General features: G+C 46.1%; 4 protein-coding genes across 4 annotated transcripts; all 4 read left to right on the top strand.

Moving 5' to 3' along the window:
- The first annotated feature begins 880 nt into the window (after window positions 1-880).
- LOC103637463 (protein LURP-one-related 11) lies at window positions 881-2,088 on the top strand. Its single transcript, XM_008659649.2, has 2 exons — window positions 881-1,253; window positions 1,397-2,088. Exons 1-2 carry the CDS (start codon window positions 1,008-1,010, stop codon window positions 1,757-1,759), a joined length of 609 nt encoding a protein of 202 aa, XP_008657871.1. The 5' UTR covers window positions 881-1,007; the 3' UTR covers window positions 1,760-2,088.
- A 2,983-nt stretch (window positions 2,089-5,071) lies between these two features.
- LOC103636321 (tafazzin homolog) lies at window positions 5,072-9,094 on the top strand. Its single transcript, XM_008658673.3, has 7 exons — window positions 5,072-5,705; window positions 6,081-6,199; window positions 6,277-6,342; window positions 6,488-6,685; window positions 7,209-7,327; window positions 7,494-7,599; window positions 7,678-9,094. Exons 1-7 carry the CDS (start codon window positions 5,429-5,431, stop codon window positions 8,245-8,247), a joined length of 1,455 nt encoding a protein of 484 aa, XP_008656895.1. The 5' UTR covers window positions 5,072-5,428; the 3' UTR covers window positions 8,248-9,094.
- A 1,762-nt stretch (window positions 9,095-10,856) lies between these two features.
- On the top strand, window positions 10,857-12,399 carry LOC100193332 (ARM repeat superfamily protein). Its single transcript, NM_001138468.1, has 3 exons — window positions 10,857-11,296; window positions 11,389-11,533; window positions 11,631-12,399. The coding sequence occupies exons 1-3, from the start codon at window positions 10,941-10,943 to the stop codon at window positions 12,192-12,194; spliced, it is 1,065 nt and encodes a 354-aa protein (NP_001131940.1). The 5' UTR covers window positions 10,857-10,940; the 3' UTR covers window positions 12,195-12,399.
- Window positions 12,400-13,003: 604 nt separating this feature from the next.
- Window positions 13,004-22,535, top strand: LOC100193372 (uncharacterized). The gene is given in 12 exon segments (NM_001138502.1): window positions 13,004-13,192; window positions 13,388-13,525; window positions 13,670-13,751; window positions 13,879-14,089; window positions 14,187-14,304; window positions 20,971-21,087; window positions 21,203-21,294; window positions 21,398-21,464; window positions 21,587-21,668; window positions 21,799-21,890; window positions 21,994-22,137; window positions 22,247-22,535. Coding segments are annotated over 12 exon segments (1,455 nt in total). The 5' UTR covers window positions 13,004-13,027; the 3' UTR covers window positions 22,394-22,535.
- The last annotated feature ends 12 nt before the right edge of the window (window positions 22,536-22,547 follow it).

Genomic DNA, 22,547 nt, shown 5'->3' on the forward strand with positions numbered 1-22,547 from the left:
TCCGATACCCCTTGTTAGGAAATAAAATAGACACAAAGATTTACGTGGAAAAATCTCTTCCAATATAGAGGAGCAAACAACCACGAAGAATACAGATTGACTATCAACCACAGAGTACAAGTTACATGAATGACCTATATTTATAGGCGTACAGGAAAGAATATTTTAAGTCATATTTCAAGACATATTCAAAATATATAAAATGAATTAGAGTCATATTTCAACGAAAAATGTTTGCCTGTCAGAAACCAATTTTAACAACTAGAATCCGATTTTAAACTGAAACAGGAAGAGGTTGCAATTTTTTTTTGGGATCTATGCAAATTTTTTTGGGAGCCAGCACTGTTTCCTGATGCCTGAATGCCTTCCTCGATGCATCAAATTGCTCAGAGTGGGAGCCCAGATTGGCCGATCGGGGCATGCATGCAATGCATGAACACACACGATCTACCTAGAACGAACGTCGTCGAGGTCAGGCATGGTTGAGGGTCAGTTAATGATACGTCTGACTGTCGACCGTCGTATAGTATAGCTAGTATATCTGTATATGTAATACACTATATCTGTCACCTATCAGACCTACTGTGGCACTGATTCTTAGATTATTATCAGTGGATAAAAACTCCAGCTATACACTTGGTAAACGTGATCCTTAAATACATTAGTTGTTCATAGCTGACTTGTAACAAACTAATTATTGTTATATATATAACACTAATATATACTTATATATCATATCGCATGACGCGTTAGGCGAGTACGATTAAGTACCAAAACTATTTTTTAATCTATGTCTCCGAAAGTGGAAAACTAATAAACACAAACGCGTATAAATAAACACATACGGGGCACCGAGTCTCTTGCGTACCATTGTAGCTCATCGATCTTCAGTTCTTCACCACATACGCATGCTTCGAGAGCAAGATAGCTGCTAGCTACCATCTACCAACGGGTCATCGGAGGTGGAGCAAGCAGTGGCCAGCTGCTCCTCCACGCCGCCGTCCACAATGGCAAAGATCAAGCCATGGCCTGCAGGTCTGTCGCCCGACGATGACTCAGAGCGTGAGCGGGGGCAGGCAGCAGCATCGTACACGGTGTGGATGAAGTCGCTGGTGTTCAACGGCAACGGCTGCACCGTGTACGGCGCCGACGGCCGCGTCGCCTACCGCGTCGACAACTACGGCTGCCGCGGCGGCAGGGAGGTGTTCTTCATGGACCGCGCCGGCAGCAGCCTCGTCAGGATCCAAAGAAAGGTAGGTGCAGTGCATACACATCAAAATAATAAGAAGAAAAACAAAGAGAGACCGAGATCGTTATATTTTCTCCGAGAATCGCCATCGAACCCTATGTCCCTATCTATGCTCTCTGATGCATGCCGGCATTGTTATGCATGCAGAGCTTTTGCATGTTTAGGAGATGGGAAGCTTGCCGGTGCTTAGACGACGACGGGGAAGACGCGAGGCCGTGGTTCAGAGTGCACAAGACATGGAAGCATGGCTGCGGCGCCGGCGCCGCCGCCGACGTCGTGACGATGCACGGCGGCGGAAGGACGTACGAGATCGAGGGGAGCTCGCGCAAATCGGACTACAGGATCCGCGGCGCGGACGGCGCGATCATGGCGGCCGTCGGACGGAAGCGGACGGCGTCCGGGGTTGTGCTGGGGGACGATGTTCTAACGCTGACGGTTGGGTCGGGGACGGACCATTTGCTCGCCCTGAGCTTGGTGGTCGTGTGTGGCATTATGAACCGCCGCTTGTGATATGGGTGGGAATGGGAAGGAACGACCAACCAAGAACGGAATTGTTTCTTCTGTAAATCAAATACGTATAACATACTAGCTCTACTGCAGTTTGTCTCCAGTTCATTGAAATAGTTTCTTTCATATGACTGGTAAGAAGTTGGCAACTCTTGAGTCTTCACGAGAGGAACAATTGGTGACTCTTGGCGGCGAGCTAGCTAGAGTTTGTTCGTGGATAGGGGAGCAGTTTGGAACTTGTTTCCCACTACTGAAGAATAGGGCTTCCATCTAACAACATTTGTTTCGATTGTTTTAGAAACGGTATTGATACTAGACAAATAGGGCTTCCGTCGAACAACATTTTTTCCGGTTGTTTTAAAACCGATATTTATACAGGAGAATAAGGCTTCCGTCCAACAACCTTTGTTATGGTTGTTTAACAACTTGTATTGATACTAGCTTCAATATCGGTTAAAAAACATCTAGCACGTACAGAGGGTATTAGTGCCGGTTGAAGCAAACAACCGATATTAATATTAAGTTATTTAGTACCGTCTCAAGACAAAAAATGATATGTAATTATTCAGTACCGGTTTTTGATAGAGCCGTTATTAAAGATTATTGTTGAGTTCGCGTGGTACTGTGGAATTTAGTGCTGTTACGAACATGAACCGGTACTAATATAAAACTTCTTCTCTTCTGCCGCTTCAGTGGGTCCAGTCACACAGAGTCTTGGTTAGTCTGAGGTCTTATAAAACCTCTTCCTTAGTGACAGACTCACACCGATTACTTCCTCTGCATCTTCCCCTCCGATCCTGATCTCCTCTCCTCTTCCACGTCGCCTCAACAGACCTAGTGAATGCCCTAGGTGTGCGCCTCAATGCACAGACCCTAGAGGAGCGGCTCGCAACAGCGATGCGCGTGGATCGCCGCCACCTCGAGCTTCAGTGCCAAACAAGTCTCGATCGCGTCACCGTACGCGGGTTTTTCCATCGTGCATGCAAAGTCCTCTTGAATCCCCGTCAACGTTTCGCCACCGCCGCTCTTCTACTCACCATGTGGTGGGTTCCTCGGCCCCAACTGCACGCAAGGTCTTCTCCGTGCTCGTCCTCGTCGAGGCCACCATTCAAGATTACATCGTCGGGCATGTGGAGACCGCGATGCCGGTCATCATCACCCCCAACAATGAAGATGAGGAGATCGATTATACGAGACTAATGGACGAGGAGTAGAAAAGTAGAAATTACTATGTATTACGTATTGTGTAAGAACTTAGTATGATGTTATATATGTTTTAATCTTGTGGACCTGATCCCCAATCAAACCAAGGGCGATTTCCACCCGTGCGTACGCTGTAGTCCGACGGTCTAAAGTCGATGTTGCTTCTTGTTGTATACAGACCGTCCGACCTTTATAGGCGGACTGTATGCGTCTATTCTGGATTTTCTAGCCTTTGTGCTCGGACCGTCTGGTGTACGCAGGACAGGTGACTTGATCGGGTATCCAACCGTGCTTGCCTCCCGGCTCCTCCAGTCTTATTAGGTGTTTTCTTGTCCAGAGCCTTTCGAGTAACAATTCCGCATGATATATTTGGCATGCAGGGGTCACCAATGATAATGTTTTTGTCTTGGCCTTTATCGACCGCACACGACCAAATCAAGACTCTCTTGTCCATCGGCTCTAATGTATTGAAAGGGAGAGGTTGTCTATCAATCTGCCTTTCTTAAAATCTCAATCGTCCTTCATTTACAGTCGACATAAGATGGTAGGATCGTCTTGGGATCGACAAAGCCACACAACACGTCTTTAGACGACATAGAGTTGAATAAAGGCGATGATATAGGGTGAGAAGCTACAACTAAGTCTATGCTACACCTACTCTTAAGGCATAAACGATAGATAAGGTAAATAGATTAGTTTGATTGATGTGTGTTCGGTGTTCTCAATCGGGCGCAACTCTTACATTTATAGAAGATCCAACATATTTTCATGAATATGTTAGGGTTTAGGGTTTACAACATGTATGGAAAGGTAAATGATAATAAACTAGATAGTCTTATCCTCAACATCTTCTAGAATAGTTACAATAAGTTTGCACAAGTTAAACTATTACAACATGTGTGGAATGAGATATCCACTATCGATCGAGATTACACCAGCAAACATGTTTCCAGATGCAAAGTACAGGAGCACGTAATTAGAGATGACATTTTGTTCCGTAAACTCAAAACCCGATAGGTACTCGACCTCACAGGTGTGGGTATGGCCGTACGGGTGAAGATTTTTGATCCGCGGGTGCACCCGCATACGACCCGAACTTTCGTGGGCGCAAGTTCTATTTCAACTCGCGGATAACCCACACCCGACTTGATATTTGGTTCATTTTTATTTAAGCAAAATAATTAAGTTATCACAATAATTATTTTTAAATAAGTAACTTGGCTAACAATTCATGAAATGATTTATTGCTGCTCAACGTGAGAAGGCTTAAAATTCATAAATATAACTTAATTATTGTTGTTACTTAATTACTTATAGCTAAATTATTATTTAAAATGCATTGAGTAAAAACCCAAGAGTGACCCGTAACTCAACGAGTTTAGATTGACTTTACGGGTGTGATCATGGATATGTTTTTGCTCCATGCGACTCAACCCGACACATTTCCATTCCTACATGTCATTCATCAATGGAAGGTTCTCTTGAGGGTAAGGCCAGGAAAATTTGAGGGCATGTGCAAATCTAGAGTAGTAGAAAGATTAATAACATTGTAATCTTGCATTAACTTACATTGTAATGAATATATAAAGAAACATATATATTTTATTTGAATAACATTTTTTTGTGGGTTTTTATATAAAATATTTTATGATATGTTTATATTTAATCTTCTCAAGGATATTATGACTAAAAATACATATTTGTTGTATCATAGTAGCACACAAATATAATTTTAATAGCTTTAATTTAGAGAAACTTCGTTCACCCAAGTAGATAAATGTTAGGATCATACAAAGATTCATTCTTTGATGCGGCACTCAGCAGTTCCACTTCGGAGCAGCGACAGGACAGAGAGGAAGATATATGTTGCATATTAATATGTGTTGTAGAAGATTATAAAACTAGAATAAATATCTTTTTAATCTTAATGCAACTATTTGGCATCTAATTACAAAACTTTGTCAAAGAGCATGTTGCAAACATATCTTGCATTTCTCAAGATGTTTTTTTGTCATTTTATAACGACTTAGTCAATTTTGTGTTCACATTAATTTTAGGGTTTTTGCTAAGCGGTTCTTACAAAATTAGACTAAGCTTAATGTTTGAGCGTTCGTAACAACTTTTGTGAGCTGGAGTAGTCCTTATCCAATCAACACTCGGGCACTGGGCTCCATCCTCCCACTGCCACCGGGCCCAATAGGTGGTGCTTCAGTCTGGACCCGCCCCTGATATTTTTCCGGTGACTCTCTTCCTCTGCACTTGGGTCCCACCACTTTTCCCTCCCCTACCTTTCTTCCTTCTTCCCCAAGACCGCGAGTAAAAATTTCGCTTAAAATTCGATTCCACGAAGCAGCAATCGCAAGCTCGAAGCTCTAAAATAATCTCTTCCCGACGCCTCTGGAAGGTCATCATCTGAACCCAGGTAGCCTCCAGCGCTGGAGACGTGCCGTACTCAAACCCTAGCCACCAATGGCAGCCGGCGGCGGGGCTCCGTGGGCGGAGCGCGCGCGGGTGGTGGGGACGCAGATCCGCAACAGGTTCCGCGTGGCGCCCGTGGACCACCGGTCGCTGTGGCTGCGGGCGGACGGTCGTGTCGCCACTGAGGCGGTCCGGCGGTGGTCGGATCGCGTTCGGGCCCTGCTGCAGAGGGGCCGGAGCGCGGATCGGAACTCCACATCGACGGATACATCACCTGAGGCGGTGGCAAAGCCTTCGTCCAGCGTTTTGAGATTCTACAGAAAGAGAGGTATAGATAAGTGTGTGTGTGTGTGTGTTTTGCACCAGTTTGATTCTAATGTGGTCGCTGCGCGTAAATGTTTACAGCTTCGATAAACATTTACTATCAGTTTTGACTATTGGAACTGCAACTACACGTATGGAATAATTGATACTTTTTACCACTTAGATCTTGCTTCCATCTGTGCTTGTGGGTCCATTTGTGTCTATGATTTGTGTTCCTGATGACAATTTTCCAAAACCCACTTATAATAATTAATAATGGCAAAATAGCAAATCTCTCACTATGTAAATTCTGGTTGCTACAACTGTTTTTAGTTTTGATTATGATCTCATGATAAAAATAAAAGGATATCCTACTGACGAGTTATTTGTTATTTATCAGTGGGCAAAGAAGTTAATGGGATTGAAGACTCTGTTATTTTCCGTTCGCTTCAAGCATTGGCTGTTCCTCTTATTGGCAATGCATGCTATGTTTTTATGCATGGTCTTAACTCAGTTCAGGTATCCTAGCTAAAAAGAGAACACTTGATTACTCTGTCCTACTCGTGCCGTTTTCTCTAAACTCTGAGGATGTGCAGGTTTATGGTGTAGAGAAGCTTCATCAGGCATTACATGGGAGACCTAAAGGCAAGGCTCTTCTAACGGTAAATGGAATATCTTTGTTGCAACACATTACTCTTATGCGCATCATTGGGTCATTGGGATGTAGGCATGCAGCTACTAAATCTAAAGATCTTCAGCTATGCTTCTAGTCATGTGTTGTTTTATATTTGTAATTTTCATTTTCAGGTCAGCAATCATGTGGCAGCGATGGATGACCCTTTCGTAATTGCTTCCCTTCTCCCACCATCTGTTATGCTGGAAGCACAAAAGCTGAGATGGACACTGTGTGCCACTGATCGGTGCTTTACAAATCCAGTTTTGTCTACATTCTTCAGGTCTGTTAAGGTGTTACCTGTTTCTCGTGGTGATGGCATCTACCAAAAGGTATCCATCTTATGAAAACATCAGTATGGCCTAAATTTTTTAATGTTGATGAACCGATTTATCCACGCGATTCATATTGTGAAAGCATCATGAATAATGGGGGCAATACATAAGGAAATTGAACACCAGGCTTCACAATATTTTGAATAGGGAAGTTGCAACCGGAGGTGTGCTATTCTTTAAGCAATTAGCAGATGTGGATTTGAGAATTATTCTTATAGAATTGCTTGGTTTAACTTTAACGTAAGAAATTAGATGACAAACATAACAAAGTCTCTGGTAGTTAAAGCACTATAGTGAGTCCTAAGGTATTTATATATTGGTATTCCTTGCTGCATGGGTTTACAGACTTCCTTTTGCCCTCTTCTCAGATATACAATTTTAATGCCTTCATGCCTTGAATATCATAAGTCATCCTTTCCAATCTAAATCGTGAATATGATCGATTACATTTGGACTATTGAATGAAATGCATCACCAGATCCACTCTTCACTTGTACCCTTTTTTGTTTTCTTTGTTCAGGGAATGGACATGGCACTTTCAAAGCTTAACAGTGGTGGATGGGTTCATATATTCCCTGAAGGAAGCCGTTCAAGGGATGGAGGGAAAACCATTGCTCCTGCCAAGAGAGGTGTTGGAAGGTTAGAAAATCATTTCCCTCCTATACCTAGCACTATCTGTTTGCTTTTGTCTGCATAGCAAAAAACCTGCACCCTGCTTATGGATATACATCATAGACTTGTTTAAAGGTTCTTACTTATTGGTCAGTTGAGTTTTACTGAGTTTGGTTGCCTATTGTTTTACCAGATTGGTAATGGATGCTGACAGCCTTCCAGTTGTAATACCCTTTGTCCATACTGGGATGCAGGATATAATGCCTGTTGGAAAACGAATCCCCAGAGCAGGAAAAAGGGTGTGTGCTCCTAACCCGCACAACTCATCAACTGCTGTCATAAAATATTTGCTAAAATTATTTTATTTGATTTTCTAGGTGATTGTGGTCGTGGGTGACCCAATCAACTTTGATGACCTGCTCATCGACAACTGTGGTGACACCCAAGATATCCCTAGAGGGATCTTGTACGACAAAGTGACACAGAGAATTGGGCAGCGATTGCAGGAACTCAAGGTCGAAGTCGACAGACTGGCTGCAGAGCAGGAACCTGAACTCCAAAACCACAACGTGGGTGATGATGGATACCGGCTGTGGCAGCAGGTCGATTGGGAAGGATTTGGGATAGGGAGTTCCATGTTGCCATCAGAACCTTCAGCTGCTGCGCAAGTGCCATCAAGGGAAGCCGAGCCTGAACCGCACGTGGAAGTGGAGCAAAGCGTGTCTCCAGCCCCAAGTGCAGCGACCTCATACAATGTTGCTGTTCCACACTGGTTCCAGCGCCATGCGGACCCTTCTGAACTCATGGGGTTCGCTTCCCGTGGCCTGATCAAGCATGGCAAGTTCTTGGAGGAAGGCTACAGGGAATTCCAACAGTCGGCTACTACTCTGCACACCTTTTGGGTTTCTCGTGCTAACAATGCTGCACACCGATGGAGCACTGCTTAGGCTGCCCGCAGCGCTTCCCGTGGCGCGCCCCTCCGTCGGCTTTAGTGGCTACAGTAGCGACAAAACGGTGCATCAGATCACTCTACTAGCTCCTATACACAGAACAAGGACAAAGCAGCGCACTACGCCAGATTGAGGGGGCACTGTTCTACCCCTTACCTGCGCGCTACAGTGCGCGTATGAGTTTGATAGTTGGAAAAAATTGATATTGGATAAAAAATAGATATAGAAAATGATATTTTATAGTTGTGGGGTATATGAGAAACTTTAGAGGGAACAACTGTGTGAGATAAAAAAATAGGAGATGAAATGTTGATGATGTGATATAAAAAATCAATATAGGAGAGATTTAGGAGGAACTGCTGCAGATAGTCTTACTGTCTGTAGCGGTCACCTCTAAGTTTTTCCTCCTATATCACTTTTTTTGCGTCACATCATCAACATTTTATCTCATACTTTTTTATCTTCCGCAGCGGTTTCCTTATATTCCCCCACTATACCCCACTACAACTATAAAATATTATTACCTAACATTATTCATCTTTTATTACTATTTTTCAACTATTAAATAAGAGAGCATTGTGTAAGGGGTGCTACAGTGCTTCCCTTGATCTAGGGACGGGCGTTGCCTCCCCTTGCGCTGCAGCGCGTAGGGGGCCATTTGGAGACAGTCGCTGCCCACGTAGAGACCCGTACGCATACACAGTGCAAGGTGAGGGGCATATGGAGGCAGCCTTAAGACTATCCGCAGCGGTTCCTTCTAAATTTCTTCCCCTATATCACTTTTTAGTCACATCATCAACAGTTATCCTCTATTTTTTCATCTCTCGCAGTGGTTCCCCCTAAATACTCTCCCTATACCCCACTACAACTATAAAATATCATTTTCTATACGTATTTTTCATCTACTATCAATTTTTCATCTACTAACAATTACTCGTGTACCCACAACATAGTGTTGGAGGGGATGAACAGTGAACCACTGAATTGAGGGGGAGAGAGAAGAGGGTCGACGCGTAGGGGGTAGCGCTGCGGGCCAGGGGGAGGGAGCTGTAGCCACTAGCAAGGGGAGGGGGTTGCTCAACTAAACCCCGCAGCGCTGCACCCTAAACTTGCTAAAGTGCTAGTGGGGGAGCTCTGTACCTCCGTAACAAGGGGCGCACCAAAGGATCCCCTTGATTTTTGTGTACCCTACCCTAAAACTGTAGCAACTGTAGAGGTTACAGTGCTCCGTTAAACCCTGCAGCGCTGCACCCTAAACTTGCTAAAGTGCTAGTGGGGAGCGTTGTACCTCCGTAACAAGGGGCGCACCAAAGGATCCCCTTGATTTTTGTGTACCTTACCCTAAAAACTGTAGCAAATGTAGAGGTTACAGTGCTCCGTTAAACCCTGCAGCGCTGCACCCTAAACTTGCTAAAGTGCTAGTGGGGGAGCTCTGTACCTCCGTAACAAGGGGCGCACCAAAGGATCCCTTTGATTTTGTGTACACCGGTATTTGTCAGTTCAAAAAAAATAGTGGATGATAAATGTGTATGAAAATTGATATTTTATTGTAGTAGTGAGGGAGGATTTAGGGGTATCCCTGTAGAAGGGAAAAAAAATAGAGCTAGATGATGTGACATAAAAGTAAGATATATAAGGCTATCTGCACTCATGAACTGTAAACGATACGCTATCCAGATTCGGTTTCATTTCCAGTAAAGATACGCCGCAGCCACGTACCTTATCGAGGACTGTAAACTTGGAGCATGCAAGAGAAACGCTATATCTAGCGTCGTATTGAGCTTCTGCGCTACGCACTACGTATCTCTCTCTGCTTCTCTTCCCTCTCCGTCGTTCCACTTCCAAAAAAAAATATGTGCAAGAACGTGGCAGTTGGGATGGGAAATAAAAGAGAAATTGAAAAGAAATAATATAATATGTGATAGTTTGTATAGAGTTGAGATATAGAGTAAACATGACTGCAGAGGATTGTGGTATAGAGTAAACATGACTGTTGACGGGGATAGAATATTCCTTTTAGAGTAGAAATTTAGAGTAGTATGAGTGCAGATAGCCTAAGGTCAAATCTAGGGGTAGACGTTAGAGATAGCCTAACTGAGGCCACTCCCTCTCTTTGTACATAAGTTGTAGGAGACCTCGAGGTTTGATACATTACTGAAAAATGAAAATGCACCGCAACACAGATAACTCTTTTCAAAAGTTTAAACTTTTGTGACTGTTCATCTTTTTTTCTCGAGAGAAATTTTCTATAAGAGGAACGGAGGTCCGATAAGTTTTTCATTGAGCGGATCTTTGGCCACTGTGTTTTTGTCTTCAATTTTTCAGCGGTTCAGCCACATTAGACATGAATTCAAATAGATAAAAAACTGCAGAACTCATGGGCCATAACTCAATCATGTACTTTTGCACGTGTTTCCTTGTGTTTTAAAATCGTTTGTTTTACCAGAATTTATGGCAACGGTAGAAAGACAGCAGCAGCGTCACAACGTTCACCGAGTTTGAAACATTTATAGCCGTTAGACACAGCCGCCCATTAATTCCCCACCCTCGGCGTTTAAAATTTGCAACTCTGCTGCATCTTCTTCCATTCCCCACTCTCCAGTCTCCACTAGCATCAGTCGCCGCCGCCTATCCTCGAGCGCCATTTCCATCAACAGCATCCGCCTCTGGCAAGCTAGCGACAGCAACTCATGGCACTCCGCGCGCTCGACAATACGAAGCCCGCCGCCGTCGAGGAGCGGCCCAAGAAGGTGGCTAAGGTGGGCGTCCCCGCCGCCGCCGCCAAGGCCGCCGCCTCCCCCGGGAGTGGCGGCAAGAAGAAGAAGGGGAACGACGAGAACTCGGCGCCAAGGGCCACGGCCGCGGCGGCGGAGCAGGCCGTGGAGTACATCTCGTCGGAGGAGCTGGAGGCGGCGGCCAGCCCCAAGGCCAAGGCCGCGGGGCTGGTCGCGGACCTGGACTCCAAGGACTGGGTCAGGACCTGCGAGGCGCTCAACGACGCGCGCCGCCTCGCGATCCACCACCCCGCGCTGCTGAACCCGATCCTGTGAGTTTGGTTTGGTGCTGTTACATTACATCTCGTCCGATTTTCAGCGAGTTGCCCGGTTTCATTCGCGTGGCTGATCCGTCCGTCGGCAGGGAGAAGGTGGTGCTGGCGGTTGTGAAGACGATGAAGAGCCCCCGCAGCGCGGTGCTCAAGACGTCCATCATGGCCTGCGCCGACATCTTCAGCTCCTTCGGCAACCTGCTCGCCTCCGTCTCCGACGACGCCTTCGACAAGCTGGTACGTGCCATGTCGCGCTCGCGCTCCTCGGGGGACAGTTACACAGATCCCGAGCTCGCAGCTGCTGAGTCGGTCTCGTCTCCGTTGGTACTGGCAGCTGCTCCAGCTCCTGCTGAAGGCGTCCCAGGACAAGCGGTTCGTGTGCGAGGAGGCCGAGAAGGCGACGCGCGCGATGGCGGCGTCGATGCCGCCGCTGCCGCTGCTGAAGAAGCTCAAGGCGTACGTCCACCACGCCAACCTCAGGGTCAGGGCTAAGGCCGCCGTCGCCATCTCCCACTGCGCCGCCCGGATGGTACGGCACGCCACGCCACGCCACGCCCAGGAAGGCAGGAACAGCTGCTCATCAGTCTGCCCATTTCAGAGACTCAGATTCTCCTTTGTTGCTGGCGCGCAGGACATCGGCGCGATGAAGGAGTTCGGGATGTCGGCGCTGCTGCAGCTGGCGGTGGAGCTGCTGAACGACCGGCTGCCGGAGGCGAGGGAGGCCGCCCGCGGCGTGGTGGCGTCGACGCACGCGGCCTTCGTCAAGGAGGCCGCCGCGAGCGGCCAGGAGGACGACGCTGCCGCGTCCTGGGAGAGCCTCTGCGCGCTGAGCCTCCCGCCCATCTCCGCGCAGGCCGTCGCCAAGATCGCTGCCGCCGCCGCCGCCTCCTCGCAGTAGCCACGGCACGCGTGCGGACGTGCGCCGCTGGCGTTGTTTTTGGGGGTCGTCTGGTTCGGTTCAGAAGTAGCGCTCGTGAGTCTTCAGACAGAGCTCGTTTGTCGCCGCCGCCGAGTCTGTTTGTTTGTTCTTTCTACTCCATGCTATCTCGCATGGTTAGTGTTCTGTTTATGGCTTCGTCAAGTAATAACATATCAATTAACATAGTTTACTAGTGTGGTGGGTGTGAAAAGCAAAATCTTTTAAAAAAAAAGAGAGAGAGATAGCCTCGCATGTAGCACCGGTACACAGATGAACAATTGCGAAAGGGAAATTTGGATCCATACCATTAAAAGATCACCACTTTGGATCCATACCCTTACTATCTCACTTACATGTGGGTCCACATGAGTCAATGACATGTGGGGTCCATGGTATATATCTAAAGTTTGGATCTTTTAATGGTATAGATCCAATTGTTCCATTGCGAAAAAATCATGTTCAGAAATAGACAAACATTAATTTTGTTTTTCCGATCCGTTGGCTGAGGTTTAAGATGGGGGCCGGGGTGGGCCGTGTGCAGAGACTGAGATGGGCAACCGATCTCTCAAGGGAACCGAACAAACGCAAAGCTGTCGCATCCATCGGAAAACGACGTCATACCGCCTGTCACTGCCGCCCAGTGGAGTGGGGCTCAATCATTCGCAGCAACATTCCTAGTCGTAGGCGAGGAGCGAATTGCTTCAAGGAATCGGAATCCTCTCTCTCATTCACTCACTCTCTCTTATCCAAACGCCCCCGTGCCCCGTCTGCGTCGCGTAGGGTTTTGGCAACTTGCACGTACGAGAGCGTCCATGGACGACGGCAGCAGCAACAAGGTGGTTGAGGACGTCGCGGAGGAGGACCCCGGCCGCCGCGGCGGTCCATGGAGGACGGATGAGGCCGACGCCAACGAGAAGGCGCCTCGCCCGAGCAGGCGGGTCGCTTCCCTCGACGTCTTCCGCGGCCTCACCGTCGCGGTAAGTAGCAGTAGTAGTAGTTCACAATTGCAAGAGCCAGGGGATTGAGCGGTGAGGGGATACAGATCCAAAACTGACAATCCGTGTGCCTGAATGCTTGAGCAAAATTCGAGAGAGAGAGAGAGAGAGAGAGTCATCCGTCACTAGCCAGCACCCAGCAGTACGTATTTGAGTGCCGTTCGCGTTCATATGCAGCTGATGATACTGGTGGACGGCGCCGGCGGCGAGTGGCCGGTCATCGGGCACGCGCCGTGGAACGGCTGCAACCTCGCGGACTTCGTGATGCCCTTCTTCCTCTTCATCGTCGGCATGGCCGTTCCCCTGGCCCTCAAGGTCCGTCGTCGTCGTCGGTCTTCCCGTCCATCCGTCGTTCATGCCATGCATGCTCACGTACGCCATGGGTCAAGTCTGAACTCAACGCTGCTTTGCTGATTGATCATCCTGCTTTGCCTTGGTTCTTGGACGACACGTGTGCAGAGGATCCCGGACCGTGGCCGAGCCGTGAGGAGAGTGGTCGTAAGGACGCTGAAGCTGCTCTTCTGGGGCATCCTGTTGCAAGGTTACTTACTCTGTACTCTGTTAGACACCCGCCCTTCGATTTTGGCAAGTCTCTACTCTCTACCTCGTGCTCGTGCGGCAAATTAAAGCTGATTAGCGAATTTGGGAAGTGGAATGAATGTGTCCAGGCGGTTACTCCCACGCTCCGGACGAACTGGCGTATGGAGTCGACATGAGGCACGTGAGGTGGGGCGGAATCCTCCAGAGGATCGCTCTTGCGTACCTGGTGGTTGCGGTTCTAGAGATGGTGACGAAAGACGGCGCCAAGGTTCATCAGGACCAGCCGCCAGGTTCTTCAGGCCGCTTCTCCCGTGTATTCAGAATGTATCTCTCCCAGTGGTACGCAAGAAAGGCTCGGGTTTTTCCTTTCCAGTTTCGCAAAGGTTCCTTCCATTCCATCTCGACAACGCATTGCATCTATCTATATGTATAAAAGGATCGTCGCGTGCTGCATTCTGGTGGTCTACCTGTCCCTTGCCTACGGGGTCTACGTTCCTGACTGGGAGTTCAGAGTGCGAAACGCTGACAGCCCAGACTACGGCAAAGTTCTAACGGTATGTTCTTCCTGTTAGAATCTATACTGTCTAGGATCGATTCCTAAGTCCCTATAATACCAATCCGTAACTGAAAGTAAAACCTTGATGACGTGTAGATCTGATCTACTGATCTATTGAGAGGAACGGGGAAACACACCTTTGTTGTTGTTGCTATCTTCATACCGTCGCCCTGTAGAGAAGCAGCAGGGCATTGGGATCCAAGCCGCTGTAGGTTGTCGCGTTTCCAAACACTCCGACGCCTAGGCGATGGGGGCCTCTGAGGACTAGGGTTTTAGGGCGAGGTACTAGCGTTAGTCTTTCCTGCGACCCCTTAGTCCTATATATAGCGTCGTGTGTCTGGGGGCTCCAACCGAGGTTAGCGTGGGCCCTCCCAATCAAGGGCCCATTTAAAGAGATAGATAGTTGGGTTTAGCCCAATCCGGTCACTGTTGACCAGCTGTAGAGGACACACCCAACAATCTCCCCTTTGTTCTCTACATTCCTTATTCTCAACTTTTCTGGATTCCATCCCTTGACAAGTTTACACATAGAGACCAAGGTGTGACAATGATCGATTAAGTATCATCGCACTCATTGACTACAACATGCTCGCCTGCTTCAGAACGGGAAAAGACTTTATTTGGTTGCAGTCTGTAGCCCCTGTGATTCAAGATCATAGGCACTCCCTTAAACCCATGCCGGCTACGTGATATCTTAACACGTTGGGTGGAAGACCTTTTTGTGAGCGGATCCGCTAGCATCTGCTATGTTCTGTTATGCTCATCTTTTATGGTTTGATCCTGAATCTACTCCTTAACAACATAACACTAAAAGTCAATGAACTTGGCAGCACCACATGACTTGTTGTTATAGGAGTACGGTACTGCTGGCTCATTATCGCAGTAAATTCTCAGTGGTCGCTCTATGCTATCAACCACTCTTAATCCGGGTACAAATTTCTTTATCTTTATTGTCTGCCCATTTGCCTCATGCATGGTTACAAACTCAGCGTGCATTGTCGACTATGCTCTCGTTGTCTGTTTGCAACTTTTATAAGAAATAACTCCCCCAGATATAGTAAATTTATACCTCGAAGTAGGGAACTAGATCTTCTGTTTGTTAGCATGAGGCCATTTTCGTACCTTGGAGGTACATTAGAGCCTTCTTAACTACTTAAAAGTGTTCTATGCTTGGGTTGATCTGATATCTCCCAAGCATCCCGGTAGTAAATTCTAAGTCAGGGCGAATATATATTTGAGCATACAAAATGCTTCTGATAGTAGAAGCATATGGTACTGACTTTATCTGATCTTTCTGACACTGAATCTGGGGACACTGATGATTCCCAAACTTATCACCCTTGACTTTTGGCGCAGGCGCGACCTTACACTGATGCATACTGTACTTCTTTAGTACTTTTCTAAGTATGACTTCTGTGAGGGTTCTAATACTTCATTATGTCTATCTCTGTGAAATTCTATTTTAAAACATAAGAGGCTTCTCCTATGTCTTTTTATATCGAAGTTCGAGGAACAAAAACTTTCTGTTTCCGCCAGTAGATCTTTATCACTACTAGCTAAACATATGTCATCGACATACAGAACAAGGAAGATATACTTTATTTTTCCTTAGATTTCGCATAAATGCAATTGTCTTCCTCGTTATCCTCGAAACTAAACTTTTTGATAGTCTGATCAGATTTGACGTACCACTATCTGGAGGAATGTTTTAATCCATAAATGGACCTCCTTAAGTGACATCTCTTGTTTTTCTTTTACTGCTCACAACAAAACCCTTTGGTTGTGTCATGAACACGTTTTTCTGTTAACTCTCCATTTAGTGATGTTGTCATTACATCCATCTGATGGAGCTCTGGATCAAAAAGAGCCACTAATGCCATAATGATCTGAAATGAATCTTTTGTTAGGACAAGTGAGAAGGTTTTATGGTAGTCAATGCCTTCTCACTGTGTGAACGCCTTGGCCACATGTCCTTGTATCTTTCTATATTCCCTTTGGAGTCACGCTTGGTCTTCTAAGCCCACTAATTTGCGCTTCTCATAGCTATTTCATATGTAGTGGGATCACCTTCTGCATCGATGTCCTTACACATATAAATATCATCGCTTTCTATGTCTACACTTGTGTAAACTCCATAATCATCAGGAATCGCAGATCGTCTAGACCTTTGAGACCTTCATAAACTTGTTTCTAGTTCTGGTTCGTTCTGGGGCTCCTGCATTAGTGCATCACTTGGCGTGACACTACTACTGCCATGTGAACTCTCCTGTGCAACCGACTCAGAAGAGCCAGAATGTGCAGAAGGTGTAGTGACTTGCTCTATAGTAGTTGCACTTGGTGATACAATATTTGCAGCAGGGGTTTCACCTCGAGTCGTTACAACCGTTGGTGGAACCACAGCTGGTATCGAGAAGTATGGTTCTTCAACCATCGGAATCGGGACATACGTCCTCTTTCCTGAAGGTCAACCTCTCTGAGTACCTTACTCCCCTTGATCATGTCATCTTCTAGGAAAATGGCATGTCTGGTTTCTATAAACTTGGTTTGTCTGCCTGGGCAGTAGAATCTGTAGCACTTCGATCTCTCAGGATAGCCAATAAAATGGTAGCTAGTGGTTCTCTCATCTAGCTTTTCCTGCCCAGGATTAAATATTCTAGCTTCTGTTGGACAACCCATATGTGGAAGTAGTTGAGCGTGAGCTTTCTGCCAGTTCACAACTCAAATGGAGTTTTAGCCACTGATTTGCTAGGAACTTTGTTGAGTATTTGCATAGCGGTTTTTAAAGCCTCCATCCAAAAACCCAATGGTAAGTTAGAGTAACTAAGCATACTCATTACCATGTCCATCATTATTCTTCTTACGCCTTTAGGCAACCACATTCTGTTGCGGTTCACCAGGTGTTGAATACTGAGCTACAATACTGTTTTCACTTAGGAACCTCGCGAAAGGATCCTGGGACCTGTCCATACTCAGTATGGTGCCCACAATACTCCCCCCACGATCTGATCGAACAATCTTTATCTTCAAATCGTGTTGATTCTCTACTTCAGCCTTGAACTGTTTAAACTTGTCTAAAGCTTCTGATATTTCCTTAACGGGATAAATATAACTGTAGCGAGAGTAGTCATCTGTGAAGGTTATGAACGAATTAAACCCATCTACTGTCCTAACTAGAAAAGGACCACAGATATCTGTATGAATAATTTCTAACACTCTCGTACTATGCTTAGCATCTTTCTTAATCTGCTTCGCAAATTTACCCTTAATGCAATCTCTGCATTGCTCTAAGTCTGTGAAGTCTAGGTGATGGAGAATCCGTCCCTTAACGAGACTTCTTTTCTCCCCCTCGAAATACGGCCCAAACGATAGTGCCATAATTTCGACGAGGTTTCTCCATCACATTGATTTCTTACTCCTGCCAATGTTGGCTGGTTTGTTTTCTGGTGTATCTAGCACCACTGTGCAAAGATAAATAAAGTATGTCTCGTCAGTTGGCGAGACCAACATCTTTATTATCAAAACTGAATAACACACAGTCTCTGTCACTGAAGTGATAGTGGATGTGCTGATTGTCTAATCACGAAACAGAAGTTAAGTGTCTACTTGCTTTCCGTTAACCACTGTAACTGTTTTCAGCCCTATGGGAGCCTTAGGTTTGTACGGAATTGCATTCTGTAGCATCTATTGCAGGAATTTTGGACACTTTCTATTGTATGCCCTGTCTTCTTGCAGTAGAGGCAGGTCTCAGGGGGATCTGAGAAACAGTCTGATTTTTGCATGTAGAAAACATCGTGATCATGTTTGAACTTATTCTTGAACCTTTCTTAGAGGTCTTGTTCTGTCTGAGGATTCTTAGTTTGGAAAGATTGATAGAATCACTTATTTGACTTATCAAACTTTCCTCCTTCTAGACACACTGTGTCATGAGTTGATCTATATAACACTTGTCCATTTAGACATATGCTTTACTGATCATGAAATGTCTCATATTCTGGAATAGCACACTCAATAGAATCCTGGATGAGACTCTCAATGTGATAAAGTACACTACACGTGGATCTTTTCCAGTTGACCTTATCGATGTTGTACTGCAACATCTTAAGGTCATCCTAAGGTGAGCCTACTGTAGGCTTAATGGGTTTCTCAAACCACAGTGAGGAATCTATTTCATCCACTGTAGTTATCATTTCAATCTTTTCCCGCCATAAGTGACAATAAATACCACATAACGGTTTAATCTACCTTATCTGACCAACTAGTAGGCCAATATGTGCACTTTTGCGAAGTAAAAACAGAAAATATTTAGGACGTCTGAAGTAAATACTGAAACATAGAACTTGCATGAATTAAATATTCGACGTTGATCAAATAATAACCATGTCTGATCTACAAAATTTCTTGTTCTAAAATTCTAAACCATCGTTGGATGATCTAGAAAATTTAATTCTTGTATAAAATGTGGCAACAATATTCGACGTTGGTCAAAATATTCAATCACCACAAAAAAACTGAATTTCTATGCACTTAAAGAGAATTAATCCACGTAGGCTTCATAATAAACAATAGTGCATAGAAAAACAAATAATAATCTGGTTCTAAAATTCTAAAACCATCGTTGGATGATCTAGAATATGTATATTTTTGTTCAAAATGTGGTAACAATATCTAACGTTGGTTAAAATATTCAATTACCACAAATTTTCTGAATTCTATGCAATTTAGACAATAAATTAATCAACGTTGGTTTCATAATCAACTGAAAAAATTGCATAAAATATTGAATAAAGTACCAAAGTACGCAGCGGAATAAAATAGTCCATAAATATATCTGTAATTTTCTATAACTGAGAATTATTTCTAAGATATTTTCTGAATTTTCTGCACTATTTTTCTAATTTCTTTTCTGTGTTTCTAATTTCTGGAAATAGAAAACAAATTCCAAAAAAAATTGGAGGTCATTTCGGCCTGGTCGGCCCAGCCTGGACATGGCCTTTCGGCCTACTAGAGGAAGGGGCGCGCGCAATGGGCCGCAACCTGGGCCCAGGCCGCGTTTTTGGCCCACGCGGCCTCCCCCTCCCCTCCACTTGATCTCAGTCGTCGAATCCGATCCGACGGTCCAGCTTCTTGCGCGTAGGCTATAAAAGGCGGGGATTTCGGAGAGGCTGTAAACCCTAACTTCATTTCTATTCTCCTCCCCAGCCGCCAGGAAGCACCGGCGCCTGGCCAACGCCGCGCCTCCCTTTTCCCTTCTCTGTCTTCTGTTTTCGTTCTGTCAGCCGCGCAGAACTTCAGCCGCCAGGGAACTCTGGTTCCTGGCCGACCGAGCCCTTCAACTGGGCTGTGCGCCACAGAGCCCGAGCTAACCTTTTGTTGTCTCTCTCTCTTTTTTTTCGAAATCTGTTCCGATTTCTGTTCGTGATCTGATCGGTTGTAGTGATTTCTGCCGAGCTCTTAGGGATAAAATCCCTTTCATTATTTCACTGTTTTTTTAAAATAACGAACTCGGTTCATCAGGGCTTCTGGAACTCGATTCGAGTTGGGGATTCTGTCCTAACTCCTACTCCGAGATCCTCTTTCTGTTTGGAACTACAGGAGAAAACGACCCCCTTCCTCCAATCGTATAGAGTTCTTGATATTTTTTTATACCACCGAACAGATCGAGCCTCGGATTTGTTAAACCCGAGCTCTATTATTTTTCTGCGAATGAAATTTCTGTACCTTTGACTGACAACCAGTACATGGATTATATTGATAATGCTCTGTACACATAATCTGTACGTGTTTTCTGTTTTATTGACTGTTTCTGGGTTGTAAATTTAAATAAAATTCCGAGCTACTGTGATCTCTTTTTGTCCCTGTTGACATATGTACCGATTAGGGTTAGGTCGTAAACCCTAACCCTAAACAGTGGTGAGAGCTCTCTCTGGTTTGAGGCCGAGACACACTGTGTCGCTTACCGACCCGAGAGCATTGACACTTTCTATCTATTCTAATCTACTCTGTTCTCGGGTGATAAACGAAAAAAAAAGTTCAATCATGTTGATCCGAGACTTTTCTGTGATCTCATAAAACTGATGTGGATTAGGAGATCTAGGGTTCTTAGGACGGCTTTGATACCATTGTTAGAATCTATACTGTCTAGGATCGATTCCTAAGTCCCTATAATACCAATCCGTAACTGAAAGTAAAACCTTGATGACGTGTAGATCTGATCTACTGATCTATTGAGAGGAACGGGGAAACACACCTTTGTTGTTGTTGCTATCTTCATACCGTCGCCCTGTAGAGAAGCAACAGGGCATTGGGATCCAAGCCGCTGTAGGTTGTCGCGTTTCCAAACACTCCGACGCCTAGGCGATGGGGGCCTCTGAGGACTAGGGTTTTAGGGCGAGGTACTAGCGTTAGTCTTTCCTGCGACCCCTTAGTCCTATATATAGCGTCGTGTGTCTGGGGGCTCCAACCGAGGTTAGCGTGGGCCCTCCCAATCAAGGGCCCATTTAAAGAGATAGATAGTTGGGTTTAGCCCAATCCGGTCACAGTTGACCAGCTGTAGAGGACACACCCAACACTTCCTCCTCCAGCCTTCGGATGTGGGCCTCGAGAACTAGCTCGATCTCGTCTGCAAGTGCAACTCATCTGCAGTGCTCCTCCCTAATGCCTACAGGTGAGGTGTGGTACGAGGGGGGCGTTGGACCCTCCCTGCAACGCCGTAGGCTACATCGACCGCAGAGTCCTGGGCATCAACCACATGTACCAGAAGCCGGCATGGAGAAGGCACAGGGTCCGTGTTCTCTCTCTGACAGGACAGGACATGGCTTTGCTGCTCGTGCTCTTACTGTTACTTTCTTTCAGTGCTTAGTTCAGTAGCGCCTGTGTGTGTGTGACTGTGTGTGCAGGCCTGCACTGATGACTCCCCACACGAGGGGCCTTTCAGAGAGGATGCCCCAGCGTGGTGTGTCGCGCCATTCGAGCCTGAAGGGATACTGAGGTAAATGAATCTGCTGCCCCCTGTATCTGTATGCATTGGCCTGCTGAGGTGGGGTTGGTTCCTCATGCACTGATTCAGGCTGCTAACAGCATCGCTTCTGTAGCTCACTGTCTGCTGTGCTGAGTACGGTCGTCGGTGTTCACTACGGGCATGTGCTTGTCCACATGAAGGTGATGCTAGCTGCTATTTACCTCTCTCACTTTGAGCTCTATTATGCCATGTCACTTTATTAAGCTCTACTATTACACTGACGTAGTTGCACATGCATGTGTTGCTGTTTCTGAAATTCCAGAGCCATACGGACAGGCTTAGGCAGTGGGTTACCATGGGCGTAGCTCTTCTCGTTCTCGGAATCATTCTGCACTTCTCGCATGGTATAAATAGATACCAAAAAAAAGCATGCTACGAATGTCTCAAGAAGTGTTTATCATCTTCCGTCTGAAATTTCGCTTGACAAGCAAGCTGCTGGTTTACATTTACACGTCGTCGTCTCCTTCCTCGCAGCGATCCCGCTCAACAAGCAGCTCTACACGTTCAGCTACATCTGCGTCACTGCCGGCGCCGCTGGGGTCGTCTTCTCAGCGCTCTACTTCTTGGTAGACGATGCCGTGTCTCCTCCTCCACGACTCCGCACGTTTCGTACGTGTGTCTGGACAAGGCTCAAGACTGTGTCTGTGCATGCCTGCTTGCGTGTCGCAGGTCGACGTCGTGAGCCTGCGCTACGCCTTCGCGCCGCTGCGGTGGGTCGGCATGAACGCGATGCTGGTGTACGTGATGGCCGCGGAAGGCGTCTTCGAGGGCTTCCTCAACGGGTGGTACTACGAGAGCACCAACAACACTCTGGTAAACGGAACGGAAGCTACCGTGTGCTGACTTCTTCGGTTGAGTCGGCGAGACGAGACCATGCAGCAGCTATAATATAAATAACACATCTACTGGAAGTTTGGTGCAGGTTTACTGGGTGAGGAAGCACGTGTTCGTCAAGGTGTGGCACTCCACCAGGGTGGGCATCCTCCTCTACGTCCTCTTCGCGCAGATCCTCTTCTGGGCGCTCGTCTCCGGCGTCCTCCACCGCGCTCGCCTCTACTGGAAGCTCTAGCGAGCGAACGGTGGCATAGCATGCTTTTGTCTTTTGAACTGCACATGATACACACGACACCTCAAACTCGAACCCCAAGTTAGTTTGAAGAACTCAAATCACGGGCAAAATGGAATTCGGCGAGCGGATCGGATTCATTATTATCCGTGCGTGT

This window comes from Zea mays, chromosome 8 (genome assembly GCF_902167145.1).
Source record: "Zea mays cultivar B73 chromosome 8, Zm-B73-REFERENCE-NAM-5.0, whole genome shotgun sequence".
Taxonomy (NCBI): Eukaryota; Viridiplantae; Streptophyta; class Magnoliopsida; order Poales; family Poaceae; genus Zea; species Zea mays.

What these genes read in the sequence shown, in the direction of transcription:
- LOC103637463 (XM_008659649.2), top strand. Translation starts at nt 1,008, where the DNA reads ATGGCAAAGATCAAGCCATGGCCTGCAGGTCTGTCGCCCGACGATGAC. An exon ending in TCGTCAGGATCCAAAGAAAG is followed by an intron (nt 1,254 to 1,396) that starts GTAGGTGCAGTG and finishes TTATGCATGCAG; the next exon opens with AGCTTTTGCATGTTTAGGAG.
- LOC103636321 (XM_008658673.3), top strand. Translation starts at nt 5,429, where the DNA reads ATGGCAGCCGGCGGCGGGGCTCCGTGGGCGGAGCGCGCGCGGGTGGTG. An exon ending in ATGGTCTTAACTCAGTTCAG is followed by an intron (nt 6,200 to 6,276) that starts GTATCCTAGCTA and finishes GAGGATGTGCAG; the next exon opens with GTTTATGGTGTAGAGAAGCT. An exon ending in TCCCCAGAGCAGGAAAAAGG is followed by an intron (nt 7,600 to 7,677) that starts GTGTGTGCTCCT and finishes TTGATTTTCTAG; the next exon opens with GTGATTGTGGTCGTGGGTGA.
- LOC100193332 (NM_001138468.1), top strand. Translation starts at nt 10,941, where the DNA reads ATGGCACTCCGCGCGCTCGACAATACGAAGCCCGCCGCCGTCGAGGAG. An exon ending in GCGCTGCTGAACCCGATCCT is followed by an intron (nt 11,297 to 11,388) that starts GTGAGTTTGGTT and finishes GTCCGTCGGCAG; the next exon opens with GGAGAAGGTGGTGCTGGCGG. An exon ending in ACGACGCCTTCGACAAGCTG is followed by an intron (nt 11,534 to 11,630) that starts GTACGTGCCATG and finishes TGGTACTGGCAG; the next exon opens with CTGCTCCAGCTCCTGCTGAA.